General features: G+C 45.4%; 1 protein-coding gene across 1 annotated transcript in view; it reads left to right on the top strand.

The window, feature by feature from the left end:
• Rtn1 (reticulon 1) overlaps positions 1–19,194 on the top strand; it is a 220,312-nt gene that overhangs the window by 100,318 nt on the left and 100,800 nt on the right. Inside the window, 2 exon segments of the mRNA NM_053865.2 lie at positions 10,375–11,148; positions 16,322–17,080. Coding sequence (NP_446317.2) covers positions 10,375–11,148; positions 16,322–17,080 — 1,533 coding nt within the window.

Below are 19,194 nucleotides of genomic sequence, written 5' to 3'. Positions count from 1 at the left end.
GCAGCACCCATGAACGATGACAATAACTAACGTGGTGACATGTGCATAAGGGCACAATAAGGAGCACTCACACGTCAATGACAACCAACAACTGTCCAGTTAGATGTAACACCCACTTGATAGGGGGACCCACCCCTGGTACTGGAGACCTAGCCAGCTTCCTAGAGCTAGTGAGGCTACAGACTTAGAAAAGAATCCACCACCACCACTTTGCTAGCAGAGCATAATGCCTTACCACATTCTAAAATTTCTTTAAAAGGCATTTATGCAGAGATCTGAGCTGCCATCTTATATTTTTAAAAGAGATGTATTTGTGAGGCCTTATATCCTACTTTACACAGTAAGACATGACGGCAGTCCACACCCATGCAAACAAGCACCTGAGAACAGCAGTGAGAGCAGTCAGGAAACAAAAGTTAGGGGCAGACAAATGTATCCCTGATGGAACAGGGCAAAAAAGCAAGCTACAGAAATGCATGTTACTTTGTTGGTGAATGTTTTCACCCAGCTTTTTAAAGGTGGTCTTCTGAGATATTGTTACAGGAAAGCTCCCTTTTGACCTTGTGTGTACAGGTACCTAAGGTACAGACATCTCAAGATACTTTATCTTTTGAAAGTGCAGATGAACAGAAAGGACTTCTTTTCAATTATAAGGGTGCTTCAGGATTTTCATGTCCTAGCCAACCCAGATAATGGATGCTCACAGAGTCAAACTGAACAGCCACAAAGATAAGCATAAATTGAATTAGAATTCTGTGTTAGTGACTTTTCTGTTGCTATGATAAAACAGCATGGCCAAGGCAACTTATAGAAGAAAGGGTTTATTTGGGTTTATGATTCCAGAGCATAGAGCCCATGATGCCTAGTAAAGGCATGGGGCAGGAGCAGGCAGGTGAGGGCTTACATCTTGAACCCCATAGGAAGTAAAGAGAGTTAAATCAAAATGACTGGAGTCTCTAAGCTCTCAATCCAACACCCACTGACTCATTTCCTACAACAAGGCCACACCTCCTGAACCTCTCCAAACAGCACTACTAACTGGGGACCAATGCAGACATGCTGTTAAATACAAATTTACCAAATAAAGGTGATTTTCTTATCTAGCCTACTACATATGTCTATATTAGTGTCATGCATTCACACACATACATATGTACACATTTATATACATATATTGTGATAGATTAGTTTGCATGAGTGTCAGTGGCCTGAGGTGAGGAAGCTCTACCACATGGATCATTCAAATGCTTAAGACTGGGGCTGACTTGGTGGTTAAGAGCATGCTTGTTGCTCTCCAGGGGCTTCTGGGTATGATTCTCTGCACCCACATGGTGGCTCACAGCCATCTCTAACTATGGTTCAAGAGATCTTGCACTCTCTTCTGGCCTTTATGGGCAAAGCAGACGTGGTGAACAGACATCCATATACACAAAACATCCATCCATCCATTTTCAATGAAATCCTCATCAAAATTCCAACTCAATTCTTCATAGAGTTACAAAGAACTCTATGAAGAATAACAGAAAAAAAAACCCAGGATAGCAAAAACTATTCTCATCAATAAAAGAACTTCTGAGGGAATCACCATTCCTGACCTCAAGCAGTATTACAGAGCAATAGTGATAAAAACTGCATGGTATTGGTACAGAGACAGGCAGATAGACCAGTGGAATAGAATTGAAGACCCAGAAATGAACCCACACACCTATGGTCACTTGATCTTTGAAAAAGGAGCTAAAACCATCCAATGGAAAAAGGCAGCATTTTCAACAAATGGTGCTAGTTCAACTGGAGGTCAGCATGTAGAAGAATGCAAATTGACCCATTCTTATCTCCTTGTACAAAACTCAAGTGGATCAAAGACCTCCACATAAAACCAGATACACTGAAACTAATAGAGGAAAAAGTGGGGAAGAGTCTTGAACACATGGGCACAGGGGAAGATTTCCTGAAAAGAACACCAATGACGTATGCTCTAAGATCAAGAATCGACAAATGGGACATCATAAAACTGCAAAGCTTCTGTAAGGTAGACACTGTCAATAGGATAAAATGGGAACCAATAGATTGAGAAAAGACCTTTACCAATCCTACATCAGATAGAGGGCAAATATTCAAAATATACAAAGAACTCAGGAAGTTAGACTCCAGAGATTCAAATAACCATATCAAAAGATGAGGTACAGAGCTATTCTCAGCTGAGGAATGCCGAATGGCTGAGAAGCACCTAAAGAAATGTTCAACATCCTTAATCATCAGGGAAATGCAAATCAAACAACCCTGAGATTCCACCTCACACCAGTCAGATATGGCTAAGATCAAAAACTCAGGCGATGCTGATGAGGATGTGGAGAAAGAGGAACACTCCTCCATTGTAAGTGGGTTTGCAAGCTGGTACAACCACTCTGGAAATTAGTCTGTCAGTTCCTCAGAAAATTGGGCATAGTACAACCTGAAGACCCAGCTATACCACTCCCGGGCATATATCTGAAAGATTCTCCAACATATAACAAGGACACATATTCCACTATGTTCATAGCAGCCTTATTTATAATAGCCAGAAGCTGGAAAGAACCCAGATGCCCTTCAACAGAGGAATGGATACAGAAAATGTGGTACATCTACACAATGGAATATTACTCAGCCATCAAAAACAATGACTTCATGAACTTTCAGGCAAATGGGTGGAACTAGAGAATATCATCCTGAGTGAGGCAATCCTATCACAGAAGAACACCCACTGATAAGTGGATATTAGCTCCAAAGCTCGGAATATCGAAGATACAATTCACAGACCACATGAAGCTCAAGAAGAAGGAAGACCAAAATGTGAATTCTTCAGTTCTTCTTAGAATGGGGAACAAAATACTTACAGGAGGAAATACAGAGACTGAAGGAAAGGTCATCCTTTCCTTCCATCCCATGACTGCCCCACCTGGGGATCCATCACACATGCAGCCACCAAACCCAGACACTATTGTGGATGCCAAGAAGTGCATGCTGACAGGAGCCTGATATGGTTGTCTTCTGAGAGGCTCTGCCAGAGCCTTACTGATACAGATGAGGATACTTGCTAGCCATCAGAGTTAGCACAGGGTCCCCAATGGAGGAGTTAGAGAAAGGACTGAAAGAGCCGAAGGGGTTTGCAACCCCATATAAAGAACAACAATATCAACCAACCAGAGCTCCCAGAGCTCCCAGGGACTAACCCACCAACCAAAGAGTACACAAGGAGGGACCCATGGCTCCAGCAGCATATGTTGCAGAGGATGGCATTGTCTAGCATCAATTGGAGGAGAGGTCCTTGGTCCTGTGAAAGCTTGTTTTCCCAGTGTAGGAGAATACCAGGGTGTTGAGGTGGGAGTGGCAACATCTTCCTAGAAGAAGGGGGTAGAGAGATGGGAGAGGGAGAAAGGGGATAACATTTGAAATGTAAATATATAAAATATCCAATTTAAAAAAGTAAAACTACTCATTCAAGCTAACTGCAAACTCTTTATACAATGGGGTCTGGCTTTAGCATTTTGAATCTTCTCCACATCACTTTCTGTAGTGGCTTCCCCTGCACTTTGTAATCTCACAATAGTGAGTGAGAGTTTCTGACCCCCATTCCCACCAGCACTTGATTTCAGATGTTTTCCTTACCTTAGCCCTTCTGTCTGGGGTGAGAAGAACTCCTGAAGGAGTTTTAATTTGTATCTCCCTACCATGCCACTTCTTGGCATATCCTAAAGGACTCGATAGTCTCCTCCACTGGTGCTCGCTCAACCAAGTTCAGTGCTACTCTGCTTACAATAGCCTCAAAAGGGAAACAACAGAAACAGCCTTCAGCTGATAAACAGATAATGAAAGAGTGCTATACTCACAAATCGCATTCTCTGCTGGAAAGAAAAATGAAAGCATGAGATTTTCCGGTTAATGAGTAGAATGAGAAAATGATGTATTGACACCAAAAGACCAACCTGTATGTTCTCTCTTATTGTGATTCTTAGCTAACAACCTTTAGGTATTGAGGACTGACTCTGGAGTGACAACAGGCTGGGGGGAGCTCTAGAGAGGGCACAGGTGCAGTGAAGGGGACCTGGAAAATAGTGACCTGGAAAAAAGCTAACAGGAAAGAGGCTAAGGGGACAATACAGAGGGAGAATCCCCAAAAAGTATAGGCTGTTTGCTTTAGTTGCTTCCCGGAACTTGAAGGGTTAGACTCTAATGCTGGAGGAATCAAACTGGAACTGACCTGAAAGCTTCCTCCCTCAGGACTGACTCTCATAGTTTCTAAGGCTCCTATGCAAGCCGCCCAAGGGAGACCAAGGACCAATAGTTCTCCCCAAAGCCTTCAAACCACAACAATGACTAGGATGACAGGATATTCCCAAGAGTGCAATAGTGCCATTTATATCATGGGATTAGGGTAGTGGGTAGCCAACAGCCATCTCATTGGCCTCAAGGCTTGCTCAATAGGATGGAATTCATGTCTGGTATTGCAAACCCAGCTAATTGCTCCTGGCTGGAGAGGTCATGGGCCCTAGAGGAGAACCTGCTACTGCTACTTTCTTACACTGGTATAATTCCTAACTGCATTCTAAATACTTACCCTTATAGCCACAAGTACGTGTAATTCTTGCCCTGAACCAAAGGAGTTTCTTTCTGCCGCAGATGGAAACCATTACACAAATCCATAGACATCCATGTGGTCAAATGGAGAAAACCACCGAGGTTGAGCGTCCGGCCCGAGCTGGTACATCTACCACAGTCCCCATCAGTGAGGCTCAGGGAATATCATGGAAAGGGGGGCAGAAAGACAGCAAGAGCCAGAGGAGAAGGGTATCTGGCATGAAACAGTGTCTTCTGCATATCACAGGCAAGCTGCACCCGTGAAATCTCAACACTGGCCCCCAGCAGGACCTACACAATGACAAGGCCCCAGATGACATGTTAATATGGAGGGGGTGTATCTCACAGGGCCACACCCCTACATAATAACAGCCTTGTGAAATTTATGGATGCTGAGAGAGAATCAGTTTCTCCAGAGACAAACCATGGCAGCTTATCCCAAGCAGCCATCCTTAAGCATGTACATATGAGCAACAGCGAGAGGACACACGCACACACACACACACGCACACATGCATGCACACACACACACACACAAACTCACACAGGCACACACGCACGCACACACACGCACACAAACTCAGGTGTGTGCTTTACCTGATATTTTATGTGTTATATAACATTCTGTATATTATGTAACATACACATGTATTTGTAATAATTGAACTGAGAATAATTGAGAAATTGTAATAATTTGACGATTCAAATCAAATTCATGGATTTGAATGGAGGGACACAGAGGCGTTAGAAGGGGAGAGGTTGAAATGGCGTCATTATACTCTCACAGATGAGCTTCTCTAAGACTAGAAAATGAAAGAACTCTCCGTGCATATGAACACAATTTATTTATACCAATGATTTTTGGAACTGATGTGAAGTTGAAATATGTGGTATAACAAATTAAAACATGTGTGCTAACAATTTGAAATATTGGAAAAATTACAAAATTCAACCCATGAAAAAGTGTATTCCAGCAATAGATTATAGGCTATTATACAGCAGTGTTCTCCTCAGCAGCTTACGTTATAACCTAGAATGATATTTTGATTCCGTACATCACAACAAATCTCTATTGTTGCTTTTTGTTTTCGTGGGGTAGAGCATGTCTCTCCTCAGAGATTTTGCATTTATTTTCTGTGGGGGAGATCTATTCCGCTGAGATACACACTTAAATTTTCCTGGAAACTTTCTCAGTCATAAAAAAAAAAAACTCCAGAAAACAAAGCAAACAAAAAGCATTAGCAGTTCCATCCATTTGCCTACGAATTTCATAAAGTCGTTGTTTTTAATAGCTGAGTAATATTCCATTGTGTAGATGTACCACATTTTCTGTATCCATTCCTCTGTTGAAGGGCATCTGGGTTCTTTCCAGCTTCTGGCTATTATAAATAAGGCTGCTATGAACATAGTGGAATATGTGTCTTTGTTATATGTTGGGGCATCTTTTGGGTATATGCCCAAGAGAGGTATAGCTGGGTCCTCAGGTAGTTTAATGTCCAATTTTCTGAAAACACACATTTATGCTCTCTTTGATAAGTGGATATTAACCCAAATGCTCGAATTACCCTAGATGCACAGAACCATGAAACTCAAGAAGGATGACCAAAATGCAAATGCTTCACATGTGGCCCATACATATACAGCCACCAAACTAGATAAGATGGATAAAGCAAAGAAGTGCAGGCCGACAGGAACTGAATGTAGATCTGTCCTGAGAGACACAGCCAGAATACAGCAAATACCTAGGCGAATGCCAGCAGCAAACCACTGAACTGAGAACGGGACCCCCGTTGAAGGAATCAGAGAAAGGACTGAAGGAGCTTAAAGGGGCTTGAGACTCCATATGAACAACAATGCCAACCAACCAGAGCTTCCAGGGACTAAGCCACTACCCAAAGACTATACATGGACTGACCCTGGGCTTCAACCTCGTAGGTAGCAATGAATAGCCTAGTAAGAGCACCGGTGGAAGGGGAGGCCCTTGGTCCTGCCAAGACTGAACCCCCAGTGAACATGATTGGTGGGGGGAGGGCAGTAATGGGGGAAGGATGGAGAGAGGAACACCCACAGAGAAGTGGGGAGGGGTTAAGGGCATGTTGGCCGGGAAACAGGGAAAGGGAATGACAATAGAAATATAAATAAGAAATGCCCAAGTTAATAAAGATAAAAAAAAAAAGCATTAGCAGGTGTCCATGCACAACCATTCCATGTGTGGCAGGAAATAACCCGGCTTCCTTCCCAGCCACTCAGCTCTCAACCCTCATGTAGGACTGTTTCTGTTTCAGTGGGAATTGGTGGGAATTTGTTTACGATTTCAGCCTTCTTAACTCTTTAGGATTCTGGATTGAGTTTCTTTCTGTCTCTGTTGCATTGTTGGTATTTGGGACTATAATAAGTTTTGTAAGTTTTACAAGCATTGGACTTCTCACAGTGACTATTACCCTTCCTGCTCCTAGGGCTGGTTGTATTTTCAGTGGTGCAAATGCTCTCCTAATTAAGATTAAGAGCCTTGGAGTAAGATCAGGCTGGCTGGCTCAGAAAGTTCTCCCCATTGTTGATTTTGTTTACATGCTCTCTTAAATCCTGCCTGCCGATTTTAGACTCTGTTCCTTCTTTTAACATGCAGCCAGGACAACTGACTCTGTTCTAGGGGAACGGATGGAGGAAGGACGTCATGTCAGGGTATGGTGAGCATCATTTAGTACAAAATTCACAAGAAGTCCAAGGGGCTCAGCATGGTTGTCCCATGCAACTCTTCACAAAGTCGAGGTTCCTCTCTTTGTCAGACTACCTACTGGGATCACACTTGCTCCATTGCTGGATAACTCACAGCCATTCACGGGTTTCCACACACAAGACTAAAATCTACTCTTTGTAACTTACTCTAGTCATTGATTTATTGGTTGGCCTATCCATTTATTTATTCATTTATATAGATGTCTACCATATAATACAATATGCCAGTCGTGAGCCTCCAACTCCAGGAGCAGACTAGTCTACAAGGTATCATGGCCTTGTGTAAGGGTAAGCCATACCGTGTGATCACTATAAACACCGTGGTATAAGAATGAGGAGGAAGAACCATAGAAGGTTCTGTGGGCGCCATTAATGCTATGGTGTGAATGTTCATACACCCAACATTTATATGTTAAAGCTATAACCAATGTGATGGCAGCGTAGCTCATGAGGGTCAGTACCCCTCGCTAGGCAAGGCAGGGTAACCTAAGAGCAATTGGGATCCACCCATCCTTACTTCCCACCATATGAGGGTTTCAGGTACAGTTCACTGGCTAGGTGCCTATGTAAGTGTAAACACCTCTTACCCATGATCCTATAAGCAATTCTAGTGAAACTCATTGGATTATTACAAATACAGACATGAAAGCACACAGTGGGCTTTCTGGAAAGACGAACAGGATCGGGGAAGGAGGAGGGGCTGAGTAAGGGTAGGATTGAAAGGAGTAAGACTCGGCATAAGTATTAGAGCAATAGAGAAAATAGAGTAGGGTGAGTGAATAGAAAAAGACACAAAAGGGAAGGGAGATGACACCCCTCTAAAGGTGCACAGAAACCACCAAAGGCTAAAGAAACTCATCACACAATTTGAAATATTCCCAGCACTTCAGAAGCAAAAGCAAGGGTTCTTTGGGGAAGCTTGCTTAAAGAGAGAGACAGAGACAGAGACAGAGAGACAGACAGACAGAGAGACATAGACACAGAGAGACAGAGACAGACACAGAGAGACAGAGAGACAGACACAGAGAGACAGAAAGAGAGACAGAGAAAGAGACATAGAGATACACAGAGACACAGAGAGGGCATGGTGAAAAAATACAAATTTGAAATTAGATATTGCAGAGTGCGCCTTTCTTTGCAGTCACTCACCAGTGCACCGGTCAGAGACTGCTTCCACATCTATGTGCTTGACTTTCTCGGTCTACCCAGGTTGGTGTCATCTAATGAGAGCAGAACCTCTATGGCATTGTGCTTCCTGTGTTGGTCTTTGCATTGTTCCTTCTACAACCAGAGGGCTCGCTGTGGGGTGTGGGAAGTTGCATGCTCTAACTAAAGGTAGCTTTCAGTATTGGGCACTTGAAAGCAGCTGCCAAACTTCCCATGGATGTGCTTCAGGCCCTAACTTCATCAAGCTTGCTACCGCCTGCCCCACAGGCCAGACATTCACCATGTGAGACACTGCTTGTTTCTGACTTATTTTTCATGGTAGTGTGAGGTATTTTACAGGTATTCCCCAATGGTCACTGTCACAGAAGATGGTGACTTTGTCTGCTCTATTCTTTGGGTGTGCCTAGGATTTTCATATTATACATGCTATGTGTGTGTGTGTGTGTGTGTGTGTGTGTGTGTGTGTGTGTGTGTGTGTTTACACATGTGTATAGTTTATTTATGTGTAGACATTGAGACTCAGGTTTAATATATAAAACTGTTGTAAGAAAGAATCGGGTCAACACCCCATTGCCTGGCATATAAATGTTTATTGACATTTATTTGCTTCTATTTGCAGTGTTTTGCAGCAAAATGTAGAAGCTTTTCCCTCCTCCTCAAAATAAAAATGATGATGATGATGGTGGTGGTGGTGGTGATGATGATGGTGGTGGTGGTGGTGATGATGATGGTGATAATGATGATGATGGTGATAATGATGATGATGGTGATGATGGTGGTGATGATGATGATGGTGATGATGGTGGTGATGATGATGATGGTGATGATGATGGTGGTGGTGGTGGTGGTGATGATGGTGATAATGATGATGATGGTGATGATGGTGGTGGTGGTGGTGGTGGTGGTGATGATTGTGATGATGATGATGATGGGATGATTTTATTATGTTGGGAGTTACACATTGCTGTGGACCTCAGAGGACAACTTGTGGGAGGTTGTTCTCTTCTTTCACTGTCTGGTTCCTGCAGATAGAATTCGGGTCATTGAGCTTGGTGGCAAGTGACTTTACTTGCTAAGCCACCTCACTGGCCTCTTCTCCTAATAATTGATGCCTTGTTGGGGGTGGGAGTGAGTGGTGGGTAGGAAAGAAGACCCGAGGGAAACAGTCTGGAAAGTCAAATCTACCAACTTGTTTCCTCCTTAACACCAGTGGAAGGAAGGAATTCCCAGTGTGATGCGTTGGTGTTCGTAGAGGCTAATGAGCTCACTGGAACAAACACGGAGAAGCCATTGAGGGGGAACTGGAGGAATACAGAAGCAGGCTACTGAGGGAAGCACGCTTTGGGATGAGGCTCCAAACTAGGAGTACCATTTCCCTGTAGACAACGGATGGGCTTACTCTGAAGTCAGCAGGAGCCCTAAGTACAAGAGCAGACCCCAGAGTCCTTTGAAGCACAGATGTGTGAGCCCCTGTGAGCAGACCCTTCCCAGCTGTCTACACCATTGATCAGTTCATAAACTCATAGTCACTTCCGTTTGTACCCTGCTTCAGGGCCTATTATTAAGAATATAGATGTGAGGAGTTTCTGTTTTGTTAAAACTAATTCAATGAAGTTAGAATATATTAAGGTACCAGTTGTTGAAATACAGTGACATGCTGGTGTCTGTTGCCTGAAAAATACCAGAGTTGGAGACTATCGGGTACACAAGGAAAATTAGCATGCAGGTGTCCCACTGTCTTGATGAAGGATGTTGTGTTTTCTCAGTGGTGGTGATGGTGGGGTCCTGGTGGATTAGGCAGGAGAGAAACCTCTAGCCAGGAGTTTCCTCATGGTCTGCTGTTACTTTGATTGACAGGTGTGGCAGCTGTTCCTGATGCCCTCGATCACTCTTCCTCTCCAACACTAAAAGATGGGGAAGGGGCATGTTACACATCCCTGATTTCTGACATCTGTTATCCACCTCGAGAGGACTCTGCATACTTTACTGGAATTCTTCAGAAAGAAAATGGTCACATCACCACTTCCGAGAGTCCTGAGGAGCTGGGGACCCCCGGACCCTCTTTACCAGAAGTGCCTGGGACGGAGCCACATGGCTTATTGAGTTCTGATTCTGGAATAGAGATGACTCCTGCTGAGTCCACTGAGGTGAACAAGATCCTAGCTGACCCCCTAGACCAGATGAAAGCAGAGGCCTGTAAATATATTGACATAACCAGGCCACAGGAGGCAAAAGGCCAGGAGGAGCAATCCCCTGGGCTAGAAGACAAAGACTTGGACTTTAAAGACAAGGACTCTGAAGTCTCCACAAAACCAGAAGGGGTCCATGCACCTAACCAGCCATCTCCTGTGGAGGGGAAGCTCATCAAGGACAACTTATTTGAAGAATCTACCTTTGCTCCTTACATAGATGAGCTTTCTGATGAGCAACACAGGATGTCTCTGGTCACTGCCCCTGTCAAGATCACACTGACGGAAATCGGACCTCCTGTCATGACTGCCACACATGAGACAATCCCCGAGAAGCAAGACCTGTGTCTAAAGCCAAGTCCTGACACAGTTCCCACTGTGACTGTCTCAGAGCCTGAAGATGACAGCCCAGGATCTGTCACTCCTCCATCTTCTGGAACAGGTAAAGAAAGGCATTGGTAATTCTTCACTTTGGGAAACCCCAGTCTGTGGCAGGCTGAAGTTCCCAAGCATGAAGGAATGAAGACTTGCATAGAAAATGCTTGCCTTCCCTTAAAGTCCTGTTGGGTATTCTTTATAACATGTCTCTTCTTTATTTGAGGGGTGGGCTGGTGGTGGTAAGGATTTCACGAATTTCAGAGCCGGGAGGTTCCACTGTTTAGAGATTAGCACTTCTCCCATGGTCCACTAGGTCTTTTGGAGGCATTGTAGGGAGAGCACCTTGACTGGGCTACCTTGTCCAGGACATGTAATATGCCCAACACAGGCTCTGAATCTGTGTAACAGAAAGTTGGAGTAAGAAGGGATCAGGCTCCTTTGGGGTGGTAGAGGCAAGAAAAGAAAACCTCAGAGACAGATGATCCTCCCTGCTCCCTTCAATCCCAGCACTGTTACATTACTCCCTTTAGTTCTTGAATATATCATTGCATATATGAATCTGAGAAATAGCTTTGATCAAAAGAGGAAATTCTCGGGTTTGGGACGAGAGCTTAGTAAGTAAAAGTACCTGAACATTAGCATGAGGACCCGAGTCCAACCCCCTAGCACCTAGACAAAAAAAAAAAAAAAAAAAAAGATAGGCATGATGTCATATTCTTGGAATCCTAGCTCTAGAGAAGCTGAGACAGGAGGATCCCAGAGCTGCTGATCAGCCAGTCCTGCTGAACTGGCAGCCCCAAGTCTCAGCAAGAAACTTATCTCAGGGTAAAACAAAATAAAGTGGATGACTTCTGAGAAACAACACCTGAGGTTGTACCCTAGACTCTGCACACTACACACACACACACACACACACACACACACACACACACACACACACGCACAGAGTTATGCAATCTGTACTCACAGGGAGGGGGAAGAGGAAGGGATTGAGAGATGAGAGAGATGAGAGAAGGGGATATAGATGAGAGAGCAGGAGCGTGCATGCGTGCGTACGTGAAAGAGAGAGAGAGGGAGAGAAAACTTAACCCAGCTAAGCTCCTGCATATTCAGCATTCCTAGGAGACCACACTGTGCCAGCTGTTTGTAGCTTTTTATCTAGGGTTGGGAACTTTTGAAATCCCCTAGTCCATGCTGGTATGTTACCTGGTGCTGTCATAGTGCAGGTCTTGTCTAGGCAGCTGTGTAACTGAAATTTCATAAGTGTCTCAAAAAAGACATCCTGTTCCCTTGGCGGTTATGTTTCTGCTGAATCTTCCATGATGTTCCCCGAGCCTTAGGTGTAGGGATGGATTGCAGACATACTAAATGGAACTTGGATCCCCATGGTAATTTGTTCCCTGTATTTTGGACCAGTTGTGGACTTCTGTGCAAGCCTCCATTTGCTTCTTTGGTGAGCAGTGAGTGCTACACTTAACTGTGGGTATAAAGAAAAGAATGTGGAATACAGTTAGAAACTATATTAATGTAGGAAGATATCAGCGGCAGCCTTCGAACTAGGTATATTCAAGAAAGAGAGGCTTGACCTCTAGGGTCTATGACCTTTTTAGCTACAGGCAATTAGTTGGCTGGGCTTCCAGGCATATGTTTTCCCTCCTTCTGAGCAGACCTTAAGTTCAGTTAGATAGCTTTTGGTTACCTCCAAGACAGAAATAGCACCACTGCACCTCTGAGGGCATTTTGCTGTGCAGGTCAATGTTGTGGTTTGCAGCCTTAAAGCAGTGGGGAACCATTGATTGCTTTGTTCCTTGTTGGGTTACAGAGCACCTTTGGATATTATGAAGCAGCTTCTGGGCCACTCCCTCTTCCTGGTCAGAAATATATGATATCTCCAGACATAGCCCTTACATTCTAGGAGGCAACCGAAGGCAATGGCCTGTATTTTTACTTGCTAAACCGACCAGCCAATCTGGGAGAACCATCCATTCAACTGTTAGTGTCACATGCACAGTTACAGGAGTCAATGTCTGAGGTCTGCTCAGACCTTCTCCTATTTACTTAAAATGTCTGAAGGCAACCCTGAGCTGCAGAGCTCAGATATGAGCTGTGGTGAAAGACCATGGTTCCGCACTGGGGAGATGGTTCAGTGAGGAAGAGCCCTCCCACCCACATAGATGCTGGCTGGGAGGGCATGTCAGCCTACAGCACCATAATCACAGTGTTTGAGGAATGGGGGCAGGGAATTAGTATACACTAGCTGGACTAGCTGAGCTGGCAAGCTCTAGGTTCCAGTGAGAAGCCGCCCTGCATCATCATGCACAGAGATTGATGCCCAACAGCAACATCACCTTCCAGCTCTCCCATTCTCTGAAGCCATCCATCCACATTCTCTCTCTATGCATTTGCTTATTCTAAACCATTATATAAACATAATATTACAATATTGCAGCTCACCATGACTCTTTTCACTTAGCACAGTAGCACGAGGTATGTTTTGTCATGCCCCAGTATTTCACTGCCTCCCTCCCTTTTATGGCCAAACAATATTCCACCGTAAGGCCATATCATATTTAATCTATCCACTTATTAGTTAAGGGGTACTGGTGTTGTTACCATCTCTTATTTAGGTCACCATTTCATCTGAAGGTTTCCAGGTGCACGAGGGAGGGAACTGGCTTCATCCTTTTGCATATGATTAACCAACCACTTTTCCTCTCTTCATTTTCAAACTATGACCGGTCCCATCTCAGACCTGTGCTTCCTTAAAACAGGGAAAACTTGGGGCACATGAAACAACAAAAGAGTTTGAAACAGAATGACACACATTTAGATTCAAGGCAAGTCATTTCTGCCAGGACACCAGCAATACACTCAGAGGCTGTAACTGAAGAGACTGAGACTGGGCCATTTACATGGGTGTGGAGATGGTTAAGAGAACCAATAGGCAACAGCAAGACCTTAATGCTAAGGAGTCATTAATATCCCTGGAGCAAGCAGAGTAGGAGGAAGTGACTCAGAAACTCATTAAGAGCTAGAACTTCAAAGGATACAGGGAGCTATGAACACCGCAGCATCTCCTTCCTTCAGCTTTTCCTATTGACTGAACCAGGGTTGAGGGATCTTGGACGAAGTGCAGAATACATGCAAAATGATAGGACTGGACCAAAGAGAGAGACGTGCTAGTGGAATGTTATTACACAGTGGCACAAGCCATTGCCCCAAGGTTGTAAGCACAGTATATTAAGTGCCTGTCACCCAGCGGATACTCACAGGTGGAGCTATGGTGGTGGCTCGTAGCAACACCATACTCTGAAGACATAGACCATGTCTCCATTGGTGCCCTCAGTCCCCCTCCCTCCCTCCTCACCCTTAGCTCACCATGTAAACATAACCTCATGTAACTTCTACACTACTATTTTGTTTGGAACCATAGCAAGGACTTAAGCACATGGCTCACTAAAGACAGTGAACTATGACAAAAGCGATTTGAGGTAGTACAATGACAACTGTCAAAAAGTTTGAGAGGTCGAAGCAGTTGCTTTGCTTTTTGAGTTTTATTTTTGGGATAATAATACAGTCACACTTCTCCCATCCCTTTCCTCCCTCCAAGGTCTCCCTTGTGCCCCTTCCAGCTCTACTTCCAATTCATACCTTTCCCACTAATTGTTAATGCATGCATATATATCTCTCCACATATATATTCCTAAATATAAGCTGTTTGGTCCATATACCGTTACTTGTATATATGTATTCAGGGGAAACAGTTGTTTTAAGACACTTCAAACAGAGCATATTATTTCTCTACTCTGGTGATTGCTAGTTCCATGAGAGAAAAACCTCATGACTGACATGCCCACACTGTCTCCACCTCTTCTACCATACCCCCGTATTTATAAGTCCTTCCAGACACCATGACCTCCTTTTGGTATTGATAGATCATTGCGACTACCACCTGCAGGGTTTCACACTGCTCAGCACATTTTTCCTTTGGAAATGAAGGGTTAAATCTAGGCCCGCCTCTCACAGAAGCCCCTCTGACTCACTTAAAGCTGAAGCCTCATCCCTTACCTACTCTGCTTTCCCCGCCTGGCACTTGCCATCACCCTCCATGCACTTGTTACACAACCTACTGTGTGAAGGGACCCCTTGCCATTGAACTTTCGACTCCGCTTAACAGATGGGTGATGCATAGGGTAAAGTTGGTCTTGCTTTGTAGAGAATTCTAAAACTCTAGAATCCTACAGCCACAGATGAGGTAGCCATGAACAATATAATATGATCATCTCACCTCCCTAGAACCCCACAGCGACCCTAATATTCTGCAGGAAGCTTTGGTTGGTCAGTTCTTGCCACACAAGGCCCAAAGATGATGTGTAAGGTACCCAGAAGAATGGCCCTGCCTGCTCTATAGCAAAATAGTACCAAACTCCCGAACCCTGTTGCCATGGTGATCCAACAGCCAAGCTCAGCAGGGTTGGCAGTGTGGCCTCCAGGCCATCTGGAGGAACATCAGGCAGAAGGCAGACATTTGCCCTGGGGACTGAGGTGACTCTGAGTTGGTGTCTTCTCAAGAGGGGGTGGGCAAAGCAGAGCAGTGGGCTGGGCCACCACAGCTGCAGTCCCATGAGATGGTAGAGCTGGTAAATCTCTGGGGGGGGGGGGGTGCGTGTGGCAAAACCTTTGAGTTTTAGGCTTTAAAAATAAAAACCTTCTCACGAGAAATGTAAAGCTCAGAAGTCTAGCCGGAGCCTGTCCTCTCTTAATGGAGAAGGAGTGGGCAGCCATGGGCATGGGGGAGGGTCAACTTTCAGATCTCTTGATGTTGGCGGACTCGATTAGGGATACATGTACATTTGATTATCTGATGAAGTCCATGAAGCTGAGAAACTCCCTCGAGGGAATGAATCAGAAATTAAAATGACTTCTAGTATCTTTGGTGCAACAAAACAGCCAAGATTCTGTTGCTAAGTGGCAGGGTCACTTTTTAAAACAGCTAGATTAAGACGAATAGGTATGTGAATTAATTGGGCCGCAACAGTAATTAGCCTTAGTTTAGGTGGCTTGTCTTTCAGCCAAGCCCTGGAAACAGACTATTTCTGTACTAATGAGATGTGTGTTTCTCAAGCAACGACAAAACATCTCCCCTAATGGAATTTTGTTTTATTTCTTTTCTCTGTGTCCATCTGTCTGTCCGTGTGTGTGCCTCTCTGGCTCTTCTTCGCTCTGTGGGAGTACAGAACCATCTGCTGCAGAGTCCCAGGGGAAAGGCAGCGTCTCCGAGGATGAGTTGATTGCTGCCATTAAAGAAGCAAAGGGGTTATCATATGAAACAACCGAGAGTCCAAGGCCAGTGGGCCAGGCGGCCGACAGACCCAAAGTCAAGGCCAGGTCCGGGCTGCCCACAATCCCCAGCTCCCTGGACCAGGAGGCCAGCAGTGCGGAGTCCGGAGACTCAGAAATTGAACTGGTGTCAGAGGACCCCATGGCCTCTGAGGATGCGCTACCCTCTGGCTATGTGAGCTTCGGCCACGTGTCGGGCCCGCCTCCCTCTCCTGCCTCTCCATCTATCCAGTACAGCATCCTGCGGGAGGAGCGGGAGGCCGAGCTGGACAGCGAGCTCATCATCGAGTCCTGCGATGCCTCCTCGGCCTCAGAGGAGAGCCCCAAGCGCGAGCAGGACTCGCCCCCGATGAAACCGGGCGTCCTGGATGCCATCCGCGAAGAGACAAGCTCTCGGGCCACCGAAGAGCGAGCGCCCAGCCACCAAGGCCCTGTGGAACCTGACCCGATGCTCAGCTTCACCCCTGTCACCCTCCAGTCCCGCCCAGAGCCATCATCAGGTGATGGAGCCCCGGTCCCAGAGCCGCCCAAGTCACAGCAGCAGAAGCCTGAAGAGGAAGCTGTGAGTTCCAGCCAAAGTCCCGCGGCCACCGAAATTCCTGGACCACTTGGTTCTGACCTCGTGCCCCCTCTGCCTTTCTTCAACAAGCAAAAAGGTAAAGGGGGGCAGCTTTTCTGGTCCAAGCAGGGTTGTCCCGCCAGAGTCCTCCCTGGTTGCCCTGAGGTATCTGTCACCGTGATAGGGGTCTGGGATCGGTAGCCCATGGCCATTGTAGTCTGTTTCCCTGTGGGTCAAGCATCTTTTCTCTTTCCATGCCCTGAGCACAAGAGGTTTATGTGTTCCCTGGGACCTGAATCGGAGACCCCATCCTTTCTGCCACTCCAGGGCTGGCAATCTCTGTGGAAAATCGAAGCTCTGCTTGGAACTGTCCAGGCTTGTTTCCAGTTTCTACCTATTTAAAGATGAGGGGTGGCAAGGTCCCTTCATGCCTAAACCCGCCTTTAGCTCAGTTTTGCCCAAATGGGCCATGTGCAGCTCGGCATACCCAAGGAGGGAGCATTTTGACTTTTGAGTTCTAGATAATCAGGAAAGACAGCCACCAAAATTGCTTACACAGTTTCTTCTGTCCCCCAGCGGCACCTAATAACACCCAGTAGTTTTTAAAGTTGCTTATGATTTAGAATTATTTTACTTTAGTCGTTAGGTTCTCTCTCTGAGAAAGTCTTCAAATGAAAGAAGTCAGTGTTTTATCATCTAGAATCTGTGGGTAGAAAGGAGATTTTTAAGTATCTCGAGTTGCCCACCACACCTGGTTACAGACTCTGAATGGACTTCAGAGAGAGAAGAACCAGGTGACTAGCTGAGGCGCTGCTCACCCTCAGAGCACACCTTTGCCCCAGGGTCTCTGCCATCCGTCTTCTCCACTCTTGGTTTCTTGACAATTCTTTTGCCCTTTGACTATAAATGACTTCATAGGTATACCCTCTTGGGTTTAGCCTTTGCTAACCTTTAGTGTCTCGTACAAAAATAGAGAATAGCCTTTTTCTTATTACAAAACCAACACACAAAACATTGAGATGATCATGCTGGAATAGAAGGATCCGGAAGAATGAAATCACAAGATTACCTCATTAAATGGCTGTAGAGGCCAAGATAACTTGGCCCCACCCCAGTTTGTGGATCAACCCAGGCCACTGAGCAACATCCCCAGCCTGTTGACTCTTAATTATCCAAATAATTACTTCCACACTACGTGCACGCGATGGGAAGACACTTGGAGTCAACTTAAGAGTAAGAGTGCGTGTTTGTTTGGCGGCTGTTGAACTAATTTAAGTTATTTTGTGACCACTCAGACTGGCATAGGGAGGAGTCCTGGGGTTTGCAGTGCAGTGTAACAGCACTGGCATGAAAGCCTGCAATGGTAGAGCTAGAGTCATGCCTGCCTGTGTTCATGTCATGTAACATGTGACGGGCATGTCTTCACTTTAGCCCCTAATGTTCCTGAGACAGTCACTATGTTCACAATGCTAATCAAACACGTTTATCTTCAAGATAAATAAATTAATCTGAGGACTGAAGAGAAAGGGGACATTTGCGGGCCCATTTCCTTCTCAAATCCGAGAGACAAGCACAACATCTGGGGCTGTTAGCAGACATCTGCTGAAGATCAGTAAAGCTGGAGTTCTAGATGCAAGGGCCTGAGTGCGCCTTTTATGACCAATTTGGCACAACTCAGCTCTCTGTGCAAGTTGCCCCATATAGCTTACCGTCTGTTGCTAAATGTAGACACTGGCGAGGAGGTAGTCGTAGTCTTTTCAAAAGATTGAGGGGGTCTCAGGGTGAATAACCTCGGCTCGCTCCTTCCCTGAGGGGTCTTTTGAAATCTAGTCTTCCACTGTAATGCACAGCTGCTCCCCACTCTGGGGAAGCCAAGCCCTGGAGGCCCCTTGTGGATGACGCAGTACCAGCAGAGGGCTATTGGAGCTTTGAGGTTCCCTTTGGTCTGTGCAGCTCCATTTCAGCAGTCCAGAAAGTCTCCTGCTGCAGAGCTGCCCCTAGGCTGTTCTTAACCAGTGCCGCCGGCCAGCAGGTCGGTGCTTAAGGAAGCATGACTGCCCTTAACTGTGAAGTAAAGTCTGCTTCTTGGTTTCCAGGTTGTGTCCAATGAAGCCTCAGTAGCAGATGTATTTGGGTTTGTGCGTCTCAGGCTTCAGACTAGACTCATGGGTGCCGACTCTGCATCCCAGGGCTTTGAAACATTTAGACTAA

This window comes from Rattus norvegicus, chromosome 6, assembly GCF_021556685.1.
Source record: "Rattus norvegicus strain SHRSP/BbbUtx chromosome 6, alternate assembly SHRSP_T2T, whole genome shotgun sequence".
Taxonomy (NCBI): Eukaryota; Metazoa; Chordata; class Mammalia; order Rodentia; family Muridae; genus Rattus; species Rattus norvegicus.
This window is presented reverse-complemented; position numbering and strand designations above follow the sequence as displayed.